The 25,306-nt window shown below is 44.1% G+C and overlaps 1 protein-coding gene across 5 annotated transcripts in view; it reads left to right on the top strand.

Moving 5' to 3' along the window:
• The window catches only part of SLAIN2 (SLAIN motif family member 2), a 71,199-nt gene that overhangs the window by 9,175 nt on the left and 36,718 nt on the right, over positions 1–25,306 (top strand). For all 5 annotated transcript variants that reach the window (XM_075930458.1, XM_075930457.1, XM_075930460.1 and 2 more), the window contains exons 2-4: positions 10,956–11,104; positions 23,110–23,274; positions 24,660–24,821. In XM_075930458.1, the coding sequence (XP_075786573.1) occupies positions 10,956–11,104; positions 23,110–23,274; positions 24,660–24,821 (476 nt within the window). The remainder of the gene's footprint in view (positions 1–10,955; positions 11,105–23,109; positions 23,275–24,659; positions 24,822–25,306) is intronic.

The following is a 25,306-nucleotide window of genomic DNA, read 5'->3' as shown; positions in this document are numbered from 1 at the left end:
AATCTATTGTTAAATTCTTACGGATTCTCAGTTTCTGCTTTGTGATCTAATTAAAACACAAACTGCTATTTATCATCTTATATAGGGCACACTAAAGAAACCTGAATTTGCCTTGAGATAGAAGTATCTGTGGAGGAGGGTGTTTGATTCAGATAATGGCTAATCAAATCACTGTACTAAAAATTGATAAGATAGGAAGAAGTGCATGAGTGTACAATAGTTGCTTTCAGTTTTCCAGATTAAAGGAAAAATCCCACCGAGTCACTATGTTACGAGAGTTTGCGTTTTCTTTACTAAATATAACTTTAAGAATAAAATGTGTGTGGAGACTAGCAAACATCCTAAATAAAAGCAGTTTTCTGGGGTTTTTTCCCTCTTGAATTCTTGTACTGCATCCTTCATATGGTATCTAAATGCTTCTCATGTTTACATATCATGAAATGACCAATGTACTGTCCAGTCTATAATGGAAGTTTTAGGTACAATTGCCTTAATTACAGAATTCTTCATATGCATTTCACACTCTTACAGTTTGGGTCTGTAAGGTCAGTTTGCATTGATTCTTTTTTCAAGAGTGGGGGAATAGATTTAGAGCTATCTTTCTAGACCAGTAGTTAATCAATGGCTATTAGTCAGGATGGGTAGGAATGGTGTCCTTAGCCTTTGTTTGTCTGGAAATGGGCTCACAGGATACTGGGCTAGATGGACCATTGGTCTGTCCCAGTATGGCCATTCTTATGTGTACCGTCTCCCAATTTAGATAGTCACCTACAGGATCTTTACAGAGCATTCTTAAAACTGAAATACCCACCTGGGGAAATGAAAAAACAAATTGACAGAGCCAAAAAAGTACCCAGACATGAACTACTTCAAGACAGACCCAAAAGAGAAAATAACAGAACTCCTCTTGTTTTTACCTACAGTCCACAACTCGGACCCCTCCAATGCGTTATACACAATCTACAACCCATCTTGGAAAATGATCCCTCACTCTGAGACCTTAGGGAAAAAAAACTATTCTTGCTTACAGACAACCCTCTAACCTGAAATGTATTCTTTCTGATAGCTATGCCACACAACCACATCATAAACCTCAAGGAACCCAGCCCTGCAACCAAAAATGATGCCAACTCTGCCCACATATCTACACTGGCGAATTCATCACTGGAGCAAACAATATAAGCCACAAAATCAAAGGGTCATTTGACTATACATTCAGTAATTTGATCTACGCCATCAAATGCCAGCAGTTCCCCACTGCTATATATATATATTGGACAAACTGTACGGTCTCTGTGGGAAAGACTCAATGGACACAAATCAGATATGTGTAAAGGGAATATACAGAAGCCTGTTGGTGAGCATTTCAGCTTGCTTAATCAGTCTGACAGACCTGCAATTAGCTGTTTTATCACAAACCAGCTCTACAAGCCAAATACACAGAAGCCCCGGAATCCAGTTCATCCACAAATTCAATTCACATGCTAATGGACTCAATTGTGATATGGGCTGATGGGGGACTCTATCTACTTAATAACCACTGAAGGTGCTCTCAGCTCCCTAAGTGGTATCCTTCCTGTTTTAGGAATCTATCTATTGACTTCGATTTTTATCTGCTTAGGTGTAAGTACCCATTCTCCAGATACTTAATGATGCTCCGTTGCCCACCCCGCTCCCTTTTTTTCTTTCTCTCCCCTCTCCTATTTATTTCGAGTTTTCATATCCCCAACTCATAACTCCAGTCATCTGAAGAAGTGGGCTATGCCCACAAAAGCTCATGATACCATCTGCATATTTTAAGTCTATAAAGTGCTACCAGACAGTTTGTTGTTTTTTCTGTAACAGACTAACTTAGCTACCCCTTGAAGGTTCTCCCAATTTGTGAGTCAGTCCAATCCAGTGTTTCAGCCTATCTGATTTTTTTGGCTGTTCTGCTGGCAGTATGTTAACTTGACTAAACTGAAATAACTTCACTCCACAGAATCATAGAGCTGGAAAAGACCTCAGAAGGTCATCAAGTCCAGCCCCCTGCTCTAGGCAGGACCAATCCCAACTAAATCAACCTAGCAAGAGCTTTGTCAAGCCGAGACTTAAACACCTCTAGGGATGTAGACTCCACTATTTCCCTAGGCAACCCATTCCAGTGTTTCACCACTATCCTTATGAAATCCAACCTGGACCTCTCCCACCGCAACTTGAGACCATTGTTCCTTGTTCTGCCATCTGTCACCACTGAGAACAGCCTTTCTCCATCCTTTTTGGAAGCTCCCTTCAGGAAGTTGAAAGCTGCTGTCAAATCCCCCCTCACTCTTCGCTTCTGCAGATTAAACAGACCCAACTCCCTCAGCCTCTCCTCATAGGTCATATGCTCCAGCCCCCTAATCATTTTGGTTGCCCTCCACTGGACCCTCTCCAATGCGTCCACATCCTTTTTGTAGTTGGGGGCCCAGAACTGGACACAGTACTCCAGATGTGGCCTCACTAGAGCCAAATAAAGGGGAATAATCACATCTCTGAATCTGCTGGCAATGCTTCTCTTAATGCAACCTAATATGCCATTAGCCTTCTTGGCTACAAGGGCACACTGTTGACTCATATCCAGCTTCTCATCCACTGTAACCCCCAGGTCCTTTTCTGGAGAACTGCTACTTAGCTATTCGGTCCCCAGACTGTGACAATGCTTGGGATTCTTCTGTCCCAAGTGCAGGACTCTACACTTGTCCTTGTTGAACATCATCAGATTTCTTGTGGTCCAATCCTCTAATTTGTCTGTCACTCTGGACCCTATCTCTGCCCTCAATCGTATCTACCTCTCCCCCTAGCTTAGTGTCATCCGCAAGCTTGCTGAGGGTGCAATCCCATCCCCTCATCCAGGACATTAATAAAGATATTGAACAAAACCGGTCCTAGAACCGAACCTTGGGGCACTCTGCTAGAAACCGACCGCCATCCTGACATCGAGCCATTGATCACTATCCGCTGGGCCAGCTTTCTATCCATCTTACTGTCCATTTATCCAATCCATATTCCCTTAACTTGCAGCAAAGAATTTTGTGGGAGACCGTATCAGAAGCCTTGCTAAATTCAATGTATATCACATCCACTGACTTTCCCATGTTCACAGAGTCAGTTACCTCATCATTGAAGCTAATAAGATTGGTCAGGCACAATTTGCCCTTTGTGAATCCATGCTGACTATTCCTAATCACTTTCCTCTCCTCCAAGTGCCTCAAAATGGATTCCTTAAGGATCCCTTCCATGATTTTTCCAGGAATTGACCGGCCTATAGTTCCCTAGATCGTCCTTCTTTCCTTTTTTGAAGATGGGCACTACATTTGCCTTTTTCCAATCATCTGTGATCTCTCCTGATCTCCACGAGTTTTCAAAGATAATGGCCAAAGGCTCCTCAATGACATTTGCCAACTCCCTCAGTACCCTCGGATGCATTAAGTCCAGACCCATGGATTTGTGTACGTTTAGCTTTTCTAAATAGTTCTTAACCTGTTCTTTACCCGCCAAGGGCTGTCGATCTTCATCCCATCTTGGGTCACTTAGCGCATTAGTCTGGTAGCCGACCTTGTCCGTGAATACAGAAGCAAAGAAAGCATTGAGTACTTCAGCTTTCCCCACATCATCTGTCACTAGGGGTATGTCTACACTACCCTCCTAGTTCGAACTAGGAGGTTAATGTAGGCATACCGCACTTGCAAATGAAGCCCGGGATTTGAATTTCTCGGGCTTCATTTGCATAAGCGGGGAGCCGCCATTTTTAAAACCCCGCTGGTTCGAACCCCGTGCAGCGCGGCTACACGGGGCACGAACTAGGTAGTTCGAACTAGGCTTCCTAGTTCGAACTACCGTTACTCCTCGTTACTCCTCCGTCGTCTTCTTTTGGGAGTGGTGGTCGTGGAACCCCCATCCCTAGGACTACACATCCCATGCCTTCCAGTAGATGGTGTTCCCTTGTGGTTTCTTCCATGTGAGGTCCCTTCCAAAGCATTCACCACTGCAAAGCCTGTGGAGAAAGCCTGAAAGCTATTACTTACCTCTATAGCATTGGGGGATTCCCGTGCTGGCCTTTTTCCCCTTCTAGAAGTTGCATGTTGCCAGTTCTCTTCCTGGTCCTGTACTGCCCTCTCCAGGTCTTCCACCTGCCGTGCTTGCAAGATTAAACGCTGCCTTCTATTGAGGAAGTCTTCATCCTCTCTGATCGAGCGTAGGGTCGACACTTGAGTTCCAGTCCTCTAATTTTTTCTTCCAAAATGGCAACCGGCTTGCACTTAGTGCAGATGAAATCCGTTCTTTCTTCCGAGAGGAAGACAAACATGGCACACGCTGTGCAGGTAACAACAGCAGACCTATCACCATCCATCCCTGCTGTCCTGTTCGCAAGCTCCTTGGTCGTGTGCTCACTGCTTTATGACCTCCAGGACCATTCTTTTCTCCACCTCCTTTCCTTTGTCCTCAACCACCTTCACCCTAAAATTGCTGCCACTACATGTGTGAAGTAAGGATTTTAAGAGGTAGATAATTGGCTAATCATGTAGTCAATAGAATTTTTATTGACTACATGATTATTTGATAAGGGAAGAAGCGCTGTTCTGACGTCTATAATTTAAGAAGGGTGTTGATAATTTGGAGAGGTTTCAGGGAAGTCATGAGAATGATTACATTATTAGAAAACACACCTTACAGTGATAGACTCCAGGAGCTCAGTCTGGTTAGCTAAACACAGTAGACGGTGAAGGAGAGACATGATGGTAGTCTGAGTGTACCTGCATGCGGGAAAAATATTTAATATTGGGCTCTTCAGTCTACTAGAAAGGTGTAATTCAGTCCAGTGGCTGGAAGTAGTAGCTAGACAAATTCAGATTGGAAGTCAGGCATAAATGTTTTAACCAGGGCTTTGGAGCGGAGCAGTGGAGCTGCAGGTTTTTGCCGGGAGCTGAAGTGGAGCCAGAGCACAGAAAATCTTGACTGTTCCACTGCTCCATTTTTTTTCATTTTCACTCCAAAATGAATGATATTTTAGCAAAGTCCTAAAAGTGCCAAAAAGTTTCAGATTGTATAACAATTGATGTTAACATCTACTTTATGTAATATGTCACAGTTATTCTCACTTTGGCCGAAATCAAGATTTAATGTACAGATACAAAATTACAGAGTTTTTTGGAGATCTGTTTTATTAAAGAATTTTATTAAAGAATCTACTTGCATAGATTAGTTTGGTTAGTATGTGTTTATTTTCAACCTTGTAATGTATAGCCTCATTACTTCCCAACAATTAATGTTGTAGAACAGCGATAGCACATACTAACGCTATGGCACATACCAAATTTCATTGATATATCTGTATTAAAGCATTTTTGAGATATTAAGAACTTGAGATATTAATATTTTGAATATTTTTACTGAAAAATTTCATAAGAAAAACTAACTTAATATAAATATAACATTTTATATTATGTATGTTAAAAATTAATTCGAGTTGGAGCTTACCTGGAGCAGTCACTATTGCTGCTGGAGTGGAGCAATTAAAAAATTTGATTGCTTCAAATCCCTGGTTTTAACCGTGATGGTAATTAACCATTTGAATAATTTACTAAGGATCATGGCGGATTCTTCCTCCGCGACAGCTTTTAAATCAAGATTGGATGTTTTTTCTAAAATATATGCTCTAGAAATTATTTTGAGGAAAATTCTGTGGCCTGTGCTATGCAGGAGGTCAAACTAGATGATTGCAGTGGTCCCTTCTGTCCTTTGAACTCTATGGAAATTGGCTGAAGCAAAGTGGCAAAAAGTTTATGCTGTTAATTAAGGTAACTATTTTTTATATTCACAGTGATTATACCCAGGGAAGGGACATGTCGGACATTAAACTGAATGTTGGTGGTACATAGTTCATAGCAATCAAAGCTATGATTGGAGCGCACATCCTTTGTTCTGTCCTGTGCTGCTTCAGATGACATTGTGTTTGCAAGCTGCTCTGCTGTCAAGATGCGAATTATAGCAGCTGCAGTGCTGCCAATGGTTCTTCCTCCCCTAATGCCCCCTAATCTGGGGTCCTCCATTTTTTTTAAAAAGTTTGCCAACGTCTCTGTTTATGGAACAAGAAGGCAGCTGTAGTGGGTAGTATGAATCACAGAGGTCATGGATTCTGCGACTTGAATTAATCTCCCTGACTACTTCAACTTCTGCTTCTCCAGCTGGAACTGGCAGTCCCTGCGGTGGCCAGCTCTCAACACTCCCCCCCATTATTTTTAATAAAAGTTAAACAGGTTGCAGGCTTTTGTGAATTTTTTTGTTGCCTGCAACCTGTTTGTGACTTCCACTAAAAATAACCATGACACAAAATAACCTTAATTATCTGTCACTAGGGATGTTAAAAATCTGTTAAATAAGTAACCATGTAACTGCTGAAAATCTGTTACATGCTGTCAGCCCAGATCCCAAGGAGGCAGCTTCACTGAGTGTAACAGACACTGTTAGTCTAGTCATTTATATTCAGACATCCATCTCGTCACCTTTAGGAAGAATCAATGACAAACTCTTAACCCTAGCTTGTGTTTAGAAACCCAAATTTTAACTCATTTCTTTCTCTCTCAAGTAGAAGGATTTAACCTTTAAAAACCAAACCAAAAAAACCCTTATTTTCCCAGTCCATAGCTGTGGGGCTTGTAATTCTCAGATGTTGTCTCTAGACATAAATAAATTCCTAAGTACAGTTTCTATTTAGACTTATGTTAATGTTTAGGTAATACCTTGTTACAATCACATGAATTGTCAATCTCAGCTAGGGATGTAAAAAAATATATTAAAATAGTAAACATGTAAACAATCAAAATCCTGTTAGTTACATAGTTAAACATCTTACCTTGGGATGTAGGGTAGGGAGGGAAGGATGCTGTGGCTCCCGGCCCTGCGGGCTCCCAACTGCCAGCCCCACGCTCCCTAGCAGAATTTAACCGTTAACAGAAATAGGCAAGCATCGTCTTATTGGTTAACTGGTTAAACTTACATCCCTAGTCTCAACAGCAGCAAGTTGTGATGTTGCAAGATTGCTATTACGTGGAGAACAAGCTACATGTGCAGTAGTATTTTGATTTTTTTCCCCCTCTTTTGTAGTTGTAGGATTAATGCACTGACTATTTTCAAAGAAGGTGTATATCAGGTGTAACAATTAGCTGCTCCGTAATAATGTAGCTAGGCTTACTATTGGTATGTTTATTCTATGAATATACTGCATTCAATAGGAGATTATAAAGTGCTGGAGGTGGGGAAAGCAGGAAGCAAATGAGGATTAAGAGACAATGTCACAGTTATTTGCTCTGAATATTTTACTTCCTTCTAGCCAACCTGCAAAACTAGAGTGAACTACAAGAAAGGGGCTGCTTGTGACTGAAGGGCAGATATTCTTTGTGTTTACTTAAAGGTATCCCCCCAATAGCTCATTATCAGGAACTAATCCTTATAGACTTTTTCTGTCACTGACTTGGTTACATGCTAAGTTCCCTCTAGGGCAGAGCAGCAGCCAGGGCTGCGGTGTGGCTGCTACTGGGGCCCCTGCATCCTTCTCCCCCCCCCCCTTCTTCCCTTCCCCTCCATTGGTATCAGGCTCTGAGCCCCCTCGTAGCTTCCCCCCTCTGGCTTCCCATATTGCTCTGTCCTAGGCCCCCCTCCTCCCCACTCCCTGCAAATCCTGGGTGTTGGGAGAGTCTCAGGGAGCATCACCACTGTTGGGTGTGTCAGTGGCACGCATCCGCACAAGTGCCCTTGACTTCAATATTGGCACACAAAACAAAACTCACTTGCTCAGGGATAGAAAATCTTAGAGGGAACACTGTGTTGCACCTCTGCTTTTTAAATGTAGTAAGAGCCGGGTGGGCTCTTACTATATTGAAAAGGCAGTAGTGCAGCGGTCCTGGAGACAGCACAAGCCTGGACTGCTCAATCCTGGCTTTCACTGCTTCTGGGAGCTAACTGCTGTGGCTCTGCCTGCACACCCGGCTCCTACTCCATTGAAACTGCAGAGCCATGAAGGGGGTAGCAAGCACGTGCCCCCTCTCCTCATCGACTAATCAAATGATCAGTGGAAATTCATGGACTACTCGGTTAATTAAACACTGCTTATCATCCCGATTGTACATAAAAAATGGTTGAAACATCACTTATGAGGGAGAAGTGCTTAAATCATGCTTTTTAAAAAATTGCTTGTCCATTAGTGAAGAATAGTAAACTTTTGTACAGTTTCTCTGTTCAGCCAAGTTTGAAACCTTGGTTGAGGAAAAGTCAATTGATTTCACTTTTCTGCTACAACTATGGGAAGTAATTACCATGTTGTTGATGTAATTGGCACAGAGGAAATGGGAGTTTCTGACCATCTGTTTTGTATGGAAGAGTGGATAACTTAGCTGTCGTGTTCCTAAACTACTGTACTTAAGTTGGAACCTAGTTTACTTTTCAGTTTAAAGACTATCATTAGCTAAATAGTTGATAATACAAATCCTTACTCAATTATTTATGTGTGCGCTCTTACAGCAGCAAAAGCCAGAGTTAATGTTGCAAGTTGGCATTTATCAGTATTATTCATAACTTTCTCTTTTCTTTAGAGAGAGTTTTCAAAATTTGTTTTTTTTAACCCAAGGATGAGATATTTGCTTTAAATCTTTACTATTTTGGGTGTATGTCTGAGAAATAATAATTTTTGGGAGGAAGACTAGATGGCTGAACTTAACATCAAACTTGTGGTTCGTCTTCAATGAAAAATAATTGCAGCTGCAGTTCAAAGAAAGAATGTTAAGGTTTTATTTATAGGAAGGTATAACTGACATTGTTTTACATGCAAAGCCACTCAAATACGTTTTTCTGTTGTACCATGGTCCCAGTTTTATAGCCTCACTACTTGGTTATTCGTGTGGTTACCTGTTGCTGCAGCTTAAGGGTACGTCTAGACTACATGCCTCTGCCAGCAGAGGCATGTAGATTAGGCTACCCGGCATAGGAAAATGAAGCAGCAATTTAAATAATCGCTGCTTCATTTAAATTTAAATGGCTGCCGCGCTGAGCCGATCAGCTGTTTGTTGGCTCAGCCCGGTAGTCTGGATGCTCCGTGGTAGACATCAAAGGCGTTTGTTGACCTCCCAGGTAAACCTTATCCCAGGAGGCATACCTGGGAGGTCGACAAATGCCTTTGATGTCGATGGCGGAGCGTCCAGACTACTGTGCTGAGCCAACAAACAGCTGATTGGCTCAGCGCGGCAGCCATTTAAACTTAAATGAAGCGGCGATTATTTAAATCGCTGCTTCATTTTCCTATGCCGGGTAGCCTAATCTACATGCCTCTGTCGCCAGAGGCATGTAGTCTAGACGTACAGTAAGATATGGGGAATGTATAAAAGCAGTTGCACAATTCCTTAATGCAGTCTTGCCCTTGTCTTAAACTTAATGTTACGTTTAAGGCCAAAACCATAAATGCATGAATTAGTATTTCAATATTACATTTAATATGCCCACATTACTAAACGTGGTCTGAAGATAGATTTTTTTTTTTTTTGCGCTTTAAAATGACTGGCAAGTGTGTTGAAATTTGACTTCGTTATAAAATGGTCGTTTATATGCAATTCTTTGTACATTAACTTGGTATAAAAAGTAACAATGCCCCTGATTTTTCAGATGACAGTAGAAATTGGTGGGAGCTGTAGGGGTTTGGCATATCTGAAAATCAGATCCAGTATATCTGTATGTTAATTGAGTTTCTACTATGTAATATGAAATTCGCTTTCTATATTACAAACTGTTGCTGGCATTGCTATTAGGGATGTTAGAAAGCGGTTACAAGATTATTGATGCCACTGATATAGAAGCAGCAGCATGGGGTGGCACACAGAAGCTGGTCTGCAAGGAGGAGACCTAGTTTAAAAAAAGGATCCCCGTGCAGATCGGCTCCCACCTGCTGACACACATTGCTGCTTCTGTATCAGAAGCAACAGCACGGGGTGGCAGGTGGCTCCCCTGCATATTCGCATATTCTTCATTGTAAATTAGGACTGGCGGGCTGGGACTGAGCCAGCCTGTCAGTCTGAGTTTTAAATGAAGAGATCAGAGAGCAGGAGGGGGTTAAGCAAACCAATAAGCAATCACATATTGGTTAAATGGTTAGCCGAATATCCGTTAACACCCATAATTGCTATGTTGGTAATAGGTGTGATCTTGGACTAACAGCTGTGTGCTGACAAAAGTCTCTAGATTGGACATAGCTGTACTGGGAAAAGTGTACTTTTACCAGTATAGCTCATCTTGCTTGGAAGGTAGAAAGATAGAGAGAAAAAAGAAACAGAAGTACAGTTTTGCTGGTATGAGCCAAATCTGCACTGGGAGCACTTTGATAGTGTAGTTAGCAAAGCACTCCTAGTGTACACTTGGCCTAGGTTTGTCTTTTATACTACTTTAAGGGGCATAGTCAGTACTTAGCACAATTTTAAGAAATTCTACTGGGGGGGAGGGGCGGTTTAAGCTGTGTAACTATCTCAGCTTTTTTTATCACTTTCTTTGAAGGATTTGGAAGAGGACTGATACAAATTATGCTATATTGACTATAAATGAGAAGTAAATGTGCAGTTTGGTTCCATCTAAGCTGCGTGATGCACAACCCTGCAGCTGCTTAATGAGCCCTGCCCAGCTGAGGGCTCCATGCAGAAATTCCTGGATGCGGGAGAGGCACTTCTGCTTAGGCTACAGCAGTAGCTCTGTGCACAGACCCCTGAGCTCCTCGTTGGGCAGGACTCATTAAGTAGTTGTGGGGCCATGCTACTGCACAGCTTAGAGGGAACCCTGTTTACCAATCTGGACTTGTGCTTCCCTTTTGGTAACTGAAATAAAAAATCACACACTACCTAGTATTTTCTTAAAATGCCCAATAGTCTGTCCACTTACTTAACATATTTTTCTTCTCTTAGGTTATATACATCACCAAAGAAGAAACTGGTCCCAGTGCAGAAATCTGTTAGTCCATTAGTTTGGTGCAGGCAGGTACTCGACTATCCAAGTCCTGATATTGAATGTGCTAAAAAATCACTGATCCACAGGCTTGAACAGACAATGTCAGGTGAGTTCAGTGTGTGTGTGTGTGTGTGTGTGTGTGTGTGTGTGTGTGTGTGTGTGTGTGTGTGTGTGTTGATGTTGTATTTACATTTTAACATCAAACCTCATTTTAGAATAAATATACATTATCTATATTCTTCCAGTAATTTGAGGGTTGAAGAAGGTTCTTCACTTTCAATTTTTTGTTACATTTTTCAGATGGCAATTCACTCTCTGTTTTGGGACATGTTAGTAGAAGTAAGCAATAGACTAACTGAATCACGAATCCAGTAGTTTATGCCACCAGTAATTATATTTTGGCCAGTTTCTATTTCATCTCAAGGCAAAACACTCAATCTGGAATTTGTCTGCTGCCTTAGTTAAAAGTTTAAACTTTTGAGGGGAGAATGAAAACTATCAAGTTGATAAACTCTGCATTTAACCTTAATAAGTTTAGGTATGCAGTTAAACTCCATGTTAAAGTGTTTATCTCTTCTTGATTAAGAGATGGATGAGATGGACTATTAAGCCAGATAATAGTTTTGGGGGACAGTGGAATTTTCAGTGGATTTGAGATATTGGTTATTCCTTTCCATCCTCCCAACTCTTGTTCTCCTAATGGGAGTTAGGTACTTAGTACCTAGTACAGTGTTGGGCAATCTGTGGGCCACATGCGGTCCATGGGGATTTTGTGTGTGGCCTGGCCTGTAAGACTTCTTTTTTTACTGTTGTCCATGCGAAGGGTTGCCTTATTCCTCTGGTTTCTGTGTGTGGAGTTTTTTCCTACTGGCATTACTGAAGTGACACACAAGTAAAGCAAAGATACATGAAGTGAGGTGCATGCTTGATTGCACACAACACTGACTGTAAGAGCTGTGTGCTTTCTCTGCATTCTATCAAAGTGCTATTATGGTTCATTCGCACCACACAAATTCTATGTACATAAATGGAGTTTGCAAAACTACCCTATCCCAGGAGAGAGTCTTGGTTATGACAATCTCATGGCCAGCTGAGCTGGAGGGCCACCCATGTGGGGTACTCACTACCCTACATCAGTGGTCCCCAAAGCGGTACCCGTGGGTGCCATGGCGCCCGCTGGGGCATTTGTAGGCACCCGCCCCCCGGCGTGCGGCGCACTGGAAGCGCAGGCCCCAGGCGCGCGGCGCTCGGGCGGCCCCAGCCCCGGGGCACATGCGGGCGTGCGGCGCCGGTGCCGGCCCCAGGCACGCAGCTCAGGCAGCGGCGCCAGCCCCGGGCCCACGGCACAAGGGGCTCGGGCGGCCCTGGCCCTGGCGTGCCCCAGGACGCGCAGCCCCCGGGCGCCCGGCGCGTGAGTGGCCCCGCCCCCGGGAGCCTGTAAAGGTTGGGGACCGCTGACCTAGTGAGAGGGTACTCAGAGACAGAATCAAGAACCTAGTTTGTTCTTTTCTTTGCCAAATAGCACTACTTTTCCATTAGAATCCTATAACCCTTGACACTTATTTACAATCTTTAATTCTCTTCTGTCTCCATGTGGGATTTGCTGATTTTTAAATAAAATATGAACAAGATCTGCTGTCAAGTAGATCACAGCCTTTCCTCCTGTTCTCTCAATCCCATCACCTCCCAGTTATTAACAGTAAGCTTAGCCTCTCCTCTCTCCTTTTACTTTTCTTTGCATTAGCTACTTCAAATTAAAGTATTACCTTCTCTCTACTAACCTAAAAAAATCCTCAGCCTTTATTGTACACACCTGTCCAGTTAGCAGCTCATCTTCTTTTACTTATGTATTTCTTAACACATTGAATGTGCCATTCCCTAGGGTTCCCATGTTCCTGTTCTTGAACTACGCCTTGAAAACCCCTTTAGCCTGACTTCTGCCTTCTTGATTTCATTTTGACTTCTTTCTGGCTAAAATTTCAAGGGCCTGGATTTCATTTTGTCCCCTTTGCTCCTTTCTACAGTCAGTCTCCTCTTTCTTCCTGATATCATGTCCTCTCTGGACTTTTATGGCTCCTTGTTTGCTTCCTGCCTTTGGTTCTGATTTTTCTTAGTGGGCTGTTGCACTTGTCTCTCCTGCTCTGAGATCTACAAAGCTTTCTCCTTGGCTATTGCCTGTTACCCTTTCATACCCTTTATCTGGAACGATCTGATTTGTCTGTTTTTTCAACTATTGTCTTAAGGTAGATTTGTGAGATCGTGTTATCTAAAGTTTCTAGACAATCTTAGAATATTAGAATATTGGAAATGGAAGGGACTTTGAGAGGTCATGGAGTACAGTCCCCTGCCCTCATAGCAGGACCAAGCACTGTCTAGACCAGGGCTACTCAATGTTGGGAGCTGTGGGGGCCACAGTGATACTCTCAGCACATGCCGAGAGCCACAACTTAAGTGTGGTTGCATATACATGCAAATATACATGCAAATAGCTTCTTTCACACTGATGGACATAAATACAAAGCACTTCTCACAATGCCCCGGCGCTCCCAGCACCTCCTCTCTGGGGACTAGAAATGCCGACACCCATACCTGTGTGTTCCAGCCAGCCCATCCGCTTGCGTCTTTCAATGCTCACCCCGACTAGGAGACGCCTTGCTGTTGTAGAGCATGTTCCCAGTGGAAGCTATGTTCAAAGGATTGCATCCATGGGCTGTGTGTGGAGTCCCGCGTAAACCTAAACCGTACTGTGGACCACAAAAAAAATGGGCCCTTGTCTAGACCATCCCTGATAGATTCTATCTAACCTGCTCTCTAGCCTCTTCAGCCACTTCACAGCAATTCTGGGCTGGACTGTGGCTGTCACTGGTACTGACAGTAGGAAGCCTTTATCTTCTGTGTGCTCAGAGACCCCTTCTCTCCCCCCTCCCTCACACCTTGTTGGCACTGAGGATGTTAAGAAGCAGGTAAATGACTGACCATGTGATCAATACAATTTGTATTGACTACATAATTAGTTGATAAGCCTCGCTGTGGCTCTGCAGTTTAAATGTAATAGGAGCCAGGCATGCAGGCAGGTCCCAGACCCAGTGCAAGCTGGGACTGAGCAAGTTCAGTTCACACCGAGTCCCAAACCACTGTGCCTCTGCATTTTAAATGTAGTAAGAGCCACCAGACTCTTACTACATTTAAAATGCAGAGCTACAGTGGAGGTAGGCCTAGGACCCAGTGCGAGCCAGGACTGAGTGTTCCTGGACCGCTTCACCTCTGCATCCCCTTCCCTTCTCTCCCTGCACTGCGGAGATGGTGCTGAGGGAACCAGTAGTCAAGTAGTGACTCAACTAGCTGCTTACATTCCTAGCTGGTGCTTCGGCAACATGGAGGAAGTTGGTTTGAATGCAAAGGGGGACAAAAGCCGAACTAGGGAGACAGAAAGGAATAGGTTGGGACAAGCTGTCTAAGGCTGGGACTGGATGGGAAATTGAGGGAGAGAAACTGGGATTGACTGGACAAAAGGACTGGGAGGCTGGGCTGGGAAAGAGAATTCTGGAAGCTGGTGTGGACAGGAATGTTGCCTGGGACAGTGGGACTCTGATTAGGAGCCAGTGGAAGGGAAGAGATGGGTTTTACAACAGAGGTGAGGAACCTAAGGCCCAGGGACCACATGCGACCCCCAGCTTGCCTGGATCTGGTCCCTGAGGCTTGGGGCTCCCTGCCCAGCATTGGGGAGTTTGCTCTGGTGCTCCAGCCCTTCCCTCGCTCCACTACCCCTCTTGGGACTGGAACACACAAAATAGACTACCCAAGCCCCCCTAGGCTCAGGTGTGCAAGGGGAATGTCTTTCTCCATGTCAGTGAGGGGTTGATTGGGTTTTTTTGCTCCTTGTGTGCGGTCCCCGACTGATTTTTTTTTTTCTGTGTGTTAGCAGCCCCCAATACAAAAAAGGTTCCTTACTCCTGTTTTACAAGGAGCTGTGATAAGGAATCAGTGGAGGAAAGGGGAGACAGATGTGACAAGGAGCTGAGATGCAGTGGAGGAACTGGGCTGGGCTTGGCAAGGACATTAGAACAAGGAGTTTGGGATGACTAAGATTAGATCAGTGGTCTGGGCAGAGAGACTAGGACTGAGAGCTGAGGAGAGGGGAGATAGGACAAGAAACTAGATGAGGCAATTGGAACTGGCTGAGCAAGGAAACTGGTGAGATAGAATTAGGACAGAAAGGTAAACTTGGGACTAAGAGAGCCCGAAGGGGGAGACTTGGCTTGGTTGACTCAGGAGACTGGGCTGAAGAGTAGGGGTATTAGATGCAGTTTATTTTAGTAATCATGTAGTTGCAACAATTTTTAGTGGTTACATGGCTACTAAAATACTCCCCCTGGGGTGGGGCCAGCAGCCAGTGTGCTCCCGGACCCTCTGCCACTCTGCTCTGTTGCCTCTGTATCAGAGGTAGCAGTGAGGGGTGGCAGGCAGAACTGGTCTGTGAGGGGAGCTAGTATAAAAATCAGCTCCCCATGCTGACCAGCTCCTGCCTGCCACCCCACATTGCTGCCTCTGTTAGAGAGGCAGCAGCATGGGATGGCAACAGCCCCTGTCAGGGGTGGGGCTAACCTTGCAGTGGAGAGAGGCTGCTCCTGCCTCCTGTCTGCCACTCTATCAGAGGCAGTGGTGGGGGACAGGTGGCTCCACAGGAATTAGCATGGGAACTTTTAAGCTGGCTCCCCACTGGCACTGCGTACTGCCTCCCCCACCTTGCTGCCTCTGATACAGAGGCAGCAAGTGGGGGCATTGCTTGTAGTCATTTGGATTAACCAGTAAGTCTAGGCTTATTGGTTAATCATTTAAATGGTTACAGGTTGGACCTCCTTAACTGGGACTCTCTGGTCCGGTAACATCCAGATGTTGTTGGACCACAAAGCCCAGGTATAGCGAGATCACTTCTGTCCCACAGCTTGTTGAGGGGGTGCAGAGACTCAGCTGGGAGCCATGGGGGCAGGGCGCAGACGGGCACACGGTGCAGCAGGGAGTTTTGGCTCCTGCGGACAGGTGGTAGCGGGGCCTGGCAGTGGCAGCCACAGAACTCTCACCCTGGCTGTAGAGCTCGGGGATGGCAGTGGTAGCTGCGGAGCTCTTGCCCCAGGCCTTGGAGCTCTGGCAGTGGCAGCCGTGGAGCTCCAGCAGTGTCAAAGCTCTGTCTCTGGCTGCAGAGCTCCAGCCCCGGCGGAAACCCAGGTGATCTATCTCTGGCTTTGAAGCTCTGACCCCAGCGGCAACCATGGCTGGGCAGACAGCAACAGGGGTAGGCTGGAGCCCTAGTTGGGGGTGCAGCAAGATAGCACTGGTCATGTTGGGAGGCAAATCCCCCAATTCAGGATGGGTCAGGTTCCTGACAAGGGAGGGTCCAAATTGTATATTGCTAACATCCCTAATGAAGAGTGGAGTATGAGACTTGGCAAGGAAGTGTGACAATGACCTAGTTGTGATGGAAAGACAGAACTGGGTCAGAGATGGATTGCAAGTAATGGGACAGAAGAGCCTCTGCCCAGTAGGGAAAACTCCTCCAGATCCTGGAATGGAATCCAAGATTGCTGAATCTCACCATGCCTCTGCTGTTAGCAAATACCTGTGAAAGGAACGGGCACATTGTGTGTCATTTGCTTCTAGTCCAATAAACAATGTTGTGTATGGTGGAACCAGGGTTCTAATCTTGCTGCTGATCTAGGCAGGGGTCAATATGATGCCACCAGATGGAAATATTAACAATTATTTTGCTTTTAAGAAAAACCTAGCTTCTGTGCAATTTTCTATGTTTATAGAACACATTATGAAGTTGCAAAATCAAGAATTCAGAAGTTAAGAAATGCCATAATTAAGGTTGCTTGTGGAACTTTAATTTAGCCCCCTTGGGCACATGCAATTAAAGACTATCATAATGCATCATTACATATACTTAGCATGGACAACTTCTGTCCAAACAGTTGATTTGAGAGAGTGATAAGCAACTGAAAAAGGTTTTATAATAGGAAGTGTTAAGCAACTATAGTAGGCAGTGCTATGAATCCCATCTATATCATATAATGTGAAAATCTATCCCTATATTATATATTAAACATCTTGTGATTATTAAATTAAAAATGGCTAGCCAGTAGCAAGTGGTGTATGTTTCAAGGTTGTTTCGCTATTGCGTTTCCATGTGACTGCAGTGCATGAGTGTCATTGGCTTCGTCTTTCTTGAAATAATTCTGTTGAATGTTCTATCATTATTTTGCTCATAAAAATGAGTCGTGTGAGTAGCATGGTAAGGATATCCAGATGTCCTTGCATCATATGCACATAAACCAAAACAGTCAGGTGGGATTAATTTAAGGCTAAGTGATTTCCTGAGCCTGTAAAACTGGGAAGTAAAACTGAATCAATTAAAAAGAAACTTGAGACTGTGACTGATAACAGAATACTGGCATTTATAAAAACCTGTTACTTGCCTGTCTTTTGTTTTTAAAAAAAGTCCCACAACAAAAAGGATTTGGGAACATAGGAACGGCCATACTGGGTCAGACCAAAGGTCCATCTAACCCAGTATTCTGTCTTCAGACGGGTCAGGGGCCAGAGGAAATGAACAGAACAGGTAATGTTCAAGTGATCCATCCCCTGTCACGCATTCCTAGCTTCTGGCAAACCCCTGCTCATTCTGGCTAGTAGCCATTGATGCATCTATCTTGTAGCAATTTATCTAGCTCTTTTTTGAACCCTGTTATAGACTTAGCCTTCAGCATCCTCTGGAAAGAGAGTTGATGTGTCCATTGTCACAAGACAACCATAATTTAAATTGCGCTTTCATTGTGAAATCTTTGGGGGCAGTCTGTTTAGTACAGTGCTGGATATATTATCTATGCTTAAACATTTGGTGCAAAAAGTATTATTCGTGTAATTTCTTATATATCACAAATAACTGTGAATACATGCATAGCAAGAACTATTATCACACCACTCATAAAATGGAAAATCCATTTTTGAGTTAAGCATTGAACTATACATTAGGTCCACTTTATACTTACTGACAAATTTTATTTCTGGTCAGTTTGAATTACTATTGAAGCTGCCAGAATAAATTTGCCAGCTGTGATTTTCATTATATTAAAAAGTTTTGGATTTAAAAAAGATTGGCCATGATTCTGAAAACTGATCCATTAATAAAAATAGCTTAGGCATGAACTGCTAACATATTTGAAAAAGTCCCGTTAGTCTCCCTTCTGGCAAAAATTATTAAATTCCTATCAGTTGTAGTGATATTTGTCAAAAGTAGTTACTGTACATTAGATTATGAAAGTTTCCAAATGCAGGCTTTTTCTTGGGGAAGCAGAAGTCGGGAGAGACTATACGTTGTTCTGTGGAATATTCTGAAAATTCATGTAGACCAGCATCATTCATCCTTGATAAATTATGATGTATTAAGGTAACCAGACACTTCCTGTTATTAAAAAAAAAAACCTCTCTTCAGTTGCTTATAACTTTGCCAGACTTTAACCGGAGTACTTAGTGTTAAGGAGCACTTTATATGTTCAAATCACAGTTCTCAAGGCTTCAAGTCAATTGTAGCTTTGAGTGCTCAGCACTTCTGTAAAGGAGACCTCAGAATCTGAAGTCATGCACCAGGACCTTGAAGTTCACACTGGTAAAATGTTTTGTGTGACTTATTAAGTATTGTCTAGGACAGGGGTGGACAATAATTTTTGATCGGGGGCCACTCTAAGATTTTTGGAAAGTGGTCAAGGGCCACACTTCTTTATGGAAGAGGTGCAGGGTTTGGGAGGGAGTCGGGGTGTAGAAGGGAGCTTGGGGTGCAGGAGAGGGTGTGGGGTCTGAGAGGGAGTTTAGGTGAAGTAGGGGATTGTGACCTGGGGCAGGGGATTAGGGTGCTGGGTCTGGAAAGGAATAGGAGTGCAGGAGTGAATTTTAACCTGGGGGGAGGGTTGTAGCAGGAGGTGCAGGGTTTGGGAGGGAATTGTGATCTGGGGAAGTGAGCAGAGTACTTGGATTGTGTAGGGAATAATTCTGGACACTCTGGATGCAGGTGAAAACAAGCAGAAGATGTATTATGCACCAGTGCTGATGGAGTACCAACCAGAGGTTAACCTGGAGAGCACTAGTTAATCAAAACATTACAATGAATTATAGAGGCAGCAGGTGGGTGGAGTGGAAGCAATTTCATAGGTCCTGCTGGCAAGACTTAATGAGCACATAAGCCAATAAACTACGAAGGTTACACAGCATCTCTGCCCATTGCCAATTAAACATCTTATCAATAAAGCAGGTAGTTATTCCTAACAAGCTAAATAAGTTAACATAAACAGAAGACATGTTGATGGCAACTTTGTTTGCTGAAATTATGATGCATCTACTGTAGAATGATTACTGCCTCACGTTGGTGTGGTCCTTGGGATCCTAGTTCATTATCTAGAATTAAAGGAGACAGTGAGAACGACTTCTGTGAAGTTTGTTTTGGTACCAGCCAGGGTTTTATTGGAGTGAGGCCCTCTTGGAATGTGGTTGCCAGGGCAACCAGGGTCATGGTAGCTGCTTGTTCTGTGAGTTCCCAGGCCTCAAATTTAGGATATGAAAGAGTTCTTAGCAGAATACCATGGACAGCCTCAGTTTACCCCTATAGATGGTGACCTAGTGTGGAAGGAAGTAACGGTCTGAGGCAGAGAGTTAGGAAGTGGCAGGGGCTGAGATGTTGGAGGCAGGCTCTGGCTGAGAGTCTCTTACCTTAGGTGGCTCCTAGCCAGCAGTCCAACAGGGTTTCTGAGGCAGGCTCCCTCCTGCAGCAGCGCCAACCACAAAGGTTCCCTCCCTATGCTGCTTAGGGTCGTGCGTCACGGGGGGTGGGGATTGACATTGTGCATGCTCCCTTGCTGCCAGGCCAATTGGGTTGTGGAGTATGCAAAGTGTCTTGCCCCCACCCGTCACACAGTGCCTACAGGGAACTGCCAGCTGTTTTGAACCCCTGGTGATGGAGGAGAGGAGATTTTGTGCCAGTCATTGCACCTTGGGGGCAGGGGAGTGTGCAGAGTTTTTCACTCCCTGCCAAAGGTCACCACCTTTGGCAGGGGCATAGATGGAGCTGCCAGCTGTTCAAAATGGGTGGCAGTTCCCTCTAGGCATTGTGTGATTCTGGCAGGGGGCAAGAGAGTTTGCATGCTTCCCTGGCCCCAGCTACAATGATTGGCCGGGGGTCAGAGAAGTGTGCAAAATCGCCTCTCCTCTTTCCCCCAGTGCCAGGGTCATATGGTTGTCAAGGGAACCACCAGCCATTTTGAGCAGCTGGCTGCTCCATCTATGCACCATGCACCCTTGGCGTGTGTGTGTGTGTCAGGATCTGGGGGTGGAGGAGCACGCAAAGTATGGCGGGAGGGCAATCCGGGCCTGAGCGTGGAGGAGCACACAAAGTGTCTCGCGTCTCCTCCCCTCCCTCCCTCCCTCCCACTAAGGCGGGTCATGGGGCCAGATCAAATGGCTTGACAGGCCAGATTGTGCCCAACCCTGGCCTGGGAAGTTTGGCAGAGATAACAATAGAATTCAGACTTCCCTGGTGGCAGTCAGCTACTTTAACCATGAGATCATCTTTTATCTTTCTGCAATCTCCTACTTCATTCATGTGTCACCTTTCAGCTTCTACAACAAATGAAGCAAGGGGCTCTAGGGACAAGTTGCCTTCACTGTGCAACCCTGAGTCCTCTCCAGAGTAGGTTCATCCTGTACACCAGAGTTCCTTAAAGTGTGGAGTGCATCCACCTAAGAAGGTACTGAGGACCATTTTGAGGGGGTGGCGGAGAGAGCACTGTTGTCCAAGCCAGTCCACCTAGAGAGTGGACAGGGAGTGCTACTCAATTCTGTTTCCAGCCCTGGCCCCAGCTGCTGACCCAGTCTCCTTACCCCTGTCCAAAACCCTCTATTCCGGGAGCTGTGGCCCAGGAGTGTGGACAGTGATAAAAGAGGCTGTGACCCTGGAAAGTTTTGGGGGGGATGACTACTACTACCACTATACTGAATGAGTGGTCCTGTGGAAAGACTAGTATGTGACTATGTAAGTAAAGACTGTATTACAGGGGTGGGCAATAATTTTGGAAGGGGGGGCCACTTCATAGATTTCAGGTGGCTGTGGGCTGACCGGCAAGGGGCAGGGCCTTCGGCGTATTACCAGCAAAGGTGCACTAGTAAACTAAATTTAATGGGCCTGATCTTAAACGATGTTAAATGCCTTTGTCCCAGAAGATGGTCCGACCTGGAAACCACCGTATCTGTCACCGGTGGATTTCTCAGCTCGAGTCCGAATAAACAGACACGTATAGTGTTCAAATTTAACAGTATATATTGTAAAGTACAACAGATAACAGGTAAGTTAAAACAATGGATTACAAACAATGAACTGATAAAACACCCTCTGATATAATAGAAGACAGGATAGATATAACAAACGGCAGAACCTTATACTCAGGGTACGTCTAGTCTACATGCCTCTGTCGCCAGAGGCATGTAGGTTAGGCTACCAGACATAGGAAAATGAAGCGGCGATTTAAATAATCGCCGCTTCATTTAAATTTACATGGCTGCCGCGCTGAGCCGACAAACAGCTGATCAGCTGTTTGTCGGCTCAGCGCGGCAGCCATGTAAATTTAAATGAAGCGGCGATTATTTAAATCGCCGCTTCATTTTCCTATGTCTGGTAGCCTAATCTACATGCCTCTGGCGACAGAGGCATGTAGTCTAGACGTACCCTCAGTTTGTCAGAGGCAGCTTGAAGCTCAGGACCTTCAACCCTTTAGCTAGTGCTAGCTTTCAGGGGAGGAACACTGAGGGGTCCTGATGTTCCGGTGTTAGCAGTGGTATGGCAAACAGTTCAGTTCACTGCATAGTCCCTGCCTTTGCACTGGACCAACGTACAGTTTGTGGATTGCAGGCAGAGCACTTCTGGGTGCTTTGAAGGGCCTTCGCCACAACAGGCGAAGAACGATGGAAGAAGCTCTGTGGTCACAATCCCAGTGGTGTGGGGAGAAGCAGGTAGCTGAGGCTCGCTGAGCTATTGCTACATCTGTGGGCCAAAGCACCCTGTGGGCAGCAGCGGAGTCGGGTCAGGTCTGTCACTGGACTGGGCCTTCACCACAGTCTTCAACAACGGAATGACTCTCCTCCAGGATGGTACAGGAAAACTGCCAACCCAGTCTCCTCAGGAATCTGGATTTTATAGAGCCCAAGGAGGGAAAACTCCTTTCCGGCTTGGTTGAACCTACCAGAAGCACTAAGCTCCTGCCAGCATAGCTCCTAGGATCATAAGAACATGCAAGCTGCCTGACAAGGCAGTGATAAAAATAACATTACAGGACATTTCAGACAAAAACTAATAAAGTCTAATTGCTTCAGCCTGGCAAACAATACCCTTTGAATTTTCTTTAAAGAAACACAGTGTAAACCATGTACATGATTCTTTCTTTTTTGCCCTGGAATTTAAATATGACATCTATGTTGGCTGCCTTATTCTGCATCCATGATGACTTTGAGTTTAAGGTGCTGCAGCCTCCTCCCTCCTCCCGCCACTTTAACCCAATCTCCTCCTCTTCCCCAGAGTCAGGCAACCTCAGCCTCCCTGCTGTAAGCCAATCCTCATCCCCTCCCCCAGAGCCCTTCCCCCCTGCTCTAACCTAATGCCTGGATCCTGGAGCCGCCACCACACCTCTTTCAAGGCGCTGGGATGCGTGCTCAGAGTGGCCAGCCATGAGCAGCCCAAGCGTGTGGCTCTCAACCAGCAGGAGCTGCATTTCTTTAATCAAAGTGCTGCATGCGGCTCAAGAGCCATGGGTTGGACACACCAGTACTAGTCTTTAGAAGAAGAGATAAGTGGTGGGAATTCAGTCTTATTGTGTTGGGTGGAGGGAAATGTTAGGGTTATTGTACTGTCTTTTTTTGTTTATGATTGTATGTGTCTGGAGCCTAACATAGGCATTTGTTTTAAATAAAAAGGCTTATCTAAACTGCCACTTTACTACCATGTTTACTGATTTTAAATAGTCATGTTGATCTTTACCAATTCCTTCAGTGTGTCTTTTTCCCTTTTTCATACAGCCCTCAAGAGACAGAGTTTATATAGTAATCCTTTCAATGCGGTCAGTTACACAAGCTCATATAGTCCAAATGCTGGTAGCCCTTACAGCAGTGGTTTCAACTCGCCTTCCTCAACACCAGTGAAACCTCCATTAGCAAAACAGCTCATATTTCCTGGTGGCTCAGGTAAGCTACAGTTCTAAAAATGTCATGTGCTCTTGAGTTGTGGGTTAGACTGGCAAGGAGTTAAATCTTAAGTGTATTAAAAAAATACTATAGTAACATCTGGAGTTCCAGTAGAAAGCCTGCATCATATGTAAGAAACTAAGCGTGTAGGAAAATAATTTGACCAGTTTATTTTGGCATAAGGTATATTAATGCTGCTTCCCTCAGGGTCTGTACTAGTCGAGTATATGTAACATGGACAAAGGTTCCATGTAACTTGATTATAAGGATGAAAGAAAAACTACATTTATTAAAAGGTTTGATGCAGGCTTTTGGAATGTAAATTATAACTTAAGTCTTATCTGCACTCATACAGCTAGCATCAGTGCAGATGATCTTGTGGTACCAACAACCATGTAATTGAGGTGAAAAGTAGGGCGTGTGTGAATGAATGAATGAACAGGATGTGTTGAAACTTTGCAGTGACACATACAATAACATTTGGCCATGTATTTTACTTTTATCTTTGACTTTTTGACTGTCGGTTTCGCTGGGATATCAGCAGACATAATGGGGAAAGCTTCAGTCTCTTGGGAGCATCAGCAGATCACTTAGAGGATGGGGAAGGCATTAGAAATGTGAAAGACTTTCTAGCAGCTTGTATAATTCTGCAAATGTTAATAAAACAGCTTTAAACGAAAGCTGTGGGTTGCTGAAAAGGAACAGTATATACAAAAAAAGATTTTTTGTACCTAAGTTATATAAGTATTAAATGCCAGGAAGTTTATAAATTCAGAGGCTACAGCCAGCAAGGATCCCCTGTTAATCATGTAGTGTGATCTGTTATATAACACAGGCCAGAGGCCTTCACCAAAATAATTTGCTTAGAGTAGAGCACATCTTTTAGAAAGTATCAGGGGCAGCCATTTTAGTCTGGATCTGCAAAAGCGACAAAGGGTCCTGTGGCTCCTTATAGACTAACGGAGGTATTGGAGCGTAAGCATCTGACAGAGCATGTGCATCTGACGGAGGTATTGGAGCATGTGCATCTGACGGAGTGGGTCTTTGCCCACGAAAGCTTATGCTCCAATACCTCCGTTAGTCTATAAGGTGCCACAGGACTCCTTGTTGCTTTTAGAAAAACATCGAATCTTGTGGAAAATCCACCACAGTGTTTGAAAATGATTTTCAATGGTTAATTCCCCTCACTGTGTTTCTGTTTTGGGAAAAAAAGCCTTATTCGCTATTGGAATTTGTTTAGTGAATAAGCTCTTTTGCTTGATAGCGGGACATCCAGCGTTTTACCCACTAGTAGGCACAGTACTGCTGATACACTAGTAGCTACAGAGATATTGTAATACACTGCAGAGTATTCTGTGGGTTTTCTTTTCTTTATTCTTTTACAGGTCATTTTAAATGTGCAGCAGATAGAAATCCTCCACTAAGCCCACAGTCCTCTATAGATAGTGAATTAAGTGCTTCAGAAATGGATGAAGATTCTATTGGATCAAATTACAAGCTAAATGATGTTACAGATGTGCAAATTTTAGCACGGATGCAGGAGGAAAGTAAGTACTTTCTGCACTGAAAGGCAGGTGGTTTTTGATTACATAACTCTTTTAAACTTCAGCTGCAGACTTTTAAAACTTTTTTTATGCATCAGCAGGTGAAAAGATGGTAAGAGGAGCAGGAATTGCTTGTCAAATAGATGTCCCTAATAGCAAAATGAGAGCAGCAAATTACTACATGGGAAAACCAGTTTTGAAATGGTCTTCCAAACTTGTGCATTAGGCCTTGCACTCTTAAGTTCTTGAATGGGATAGTGATGGAAAATTAGTACAGTTCGTGTGCAGTTCTATACTCTGGCTTTTTTTGTAATGTGACTGGCTGACCCTTTTGTTTTCTGGTTAGGGGAGGGTAAAGTTGTTGTGAAGAGCTTGATTTAGAGGTAAGAAGCAGAAGAAATACTGGAGGATAGGAGAGGCAAAAAAAGAAAGTTAGTTGGTCTCCTGTTATCCCAAGTCCCTTCTCTAGGGGACAAACACTGTCTTGA

This window comes from Pelodiscus sinensis, chromosome 5 (assembly GCF_049634645.1).
Source record: "Pelodiscus sinensis isolate JC-2024 chromosome 5, ASM4963464v1, whole genome shotgun sequence".
NCBI lineage: Eukaryota > Metazoa > Chordata > Testudines > Trionychidae > Pelodiscus > Pelodiscus sinensis.
This window is presented reverse-complemented; position numbering and strand designations above follow the sequence as displayed.